Source organism: Monopterus albus, unplaced genomic scaffold (assembly GCF_001952655.1).
Source record: "Monopterus albus unplaced genomic scaffold, M_albus_1.0 scaffold4612.1, whole genome shotgun sequence".
In the NCBI taxonomy this organism is placed as follows: Eukaryota; Metazoa; Chordata; class Actinopteri; order Synbranchiformes; family Synbranchidae; genus Monopterus; species Monopterus albus.
In genome coordinates this window covers 1-864 of record NW_018132479.1, presented here as the reverse complement: position 1 = coordinate 864, position 864 = coordinate 1, and the positions used below count along the sequence as shown (strand labels likewise).

The 864-nt window shown below is 46.2% G+C and overlaps 1 protein-coding gene across 1 annotated transcript; it reads right to left on the bottom strand.

The window, feature by feature from the left end:
- Window positions 1-3: 3 nt before the first annotated feature.
- On the bottom strand, window positions 4-779 carry LOC109954217 (lysine-specific demethylase 6A-like; the record flags this gene model as incomplete). The annotated part of the gene is made up of 5 exons (XM_020589613.1): window positions 4-52; window positions 136-250; window positions 333-481; window positions 568-642; window positions 727-779. Coding segments are annotated over 5 exons (441 nt in total), but the record flags the coding sequence as incomplete, so codon positions are not given.
- Window positions 780-864: the final 85 nt, after the last annotated feature.

Here is an 864-nt window from a genome sequence, read left to right as displayed (position 1 = left end):
CAGGTCCTCCAGGTTGGGCCACCAGGAACCCATCAGGAAGTTGATGTTGTTCCTGTAAAAGGAAAACATGTAGATATCAGTCTCACCTCTAAGGATCAGCTAAGAAACCTTCCAGCTACATTTCTGGATACGTACTTTTCACAGAAGTCATTGATGACGCCCCAGTACAGCTCAGGCACCGCAAACCACTCACAGTCGCCAGGGCCGATGTTGATGTTGACTGAACAGAAGTTGTTGTTTTCCTGATGACCTAAAGAAAAGGATGTGAGTAGTAACACAGTGAGATGATGACAGTACAGACAACAGTGCTGTTGATCCATATCCATGTCTACCTGGCGTCCTGCTCCCCGGTACCTTCATGTAGAGCTGCACAGTGTTCATGCCCAGTATGGTGTGTCCTACATGGCTGAGCAGGTTACCGGCTGACACCACCCGGGCAAAAGCTGGCAGCTTAGCCAGCTCCTGCAGCTGCAGTTTCCATCTATGAAGGTCAAAGGTTCCATGTTAGCATGAGACAAACAAGGGACAAGTTGGAAGATCAATCACATGATGGTTCATCTCACTCACTTCTTTTCATCAGAGAGCTCGATGTTGGTGCCAAACTTGATGTGTTTAAAAGGGCCTTTCCTTCGTCGCATCGCACTAACACAGGATGGAAGTACAGTGAAATTAATAGGAAAACCTCAGAAAAAGTGAAATCTGAGGAGAAAGGTGAAGAGAAGTCACCTGTCTGAGGAACCTGCCTCCGCTTCCATCTCCTTCTTCTTCTCATTCTCCTCCTGTCACAAGATTCACAAACAGACAAAAGTGTTGAAAACGCTTGATAAAGTGCTTTTGGTTAAGTTCACACTTTGTTTTGAGGTA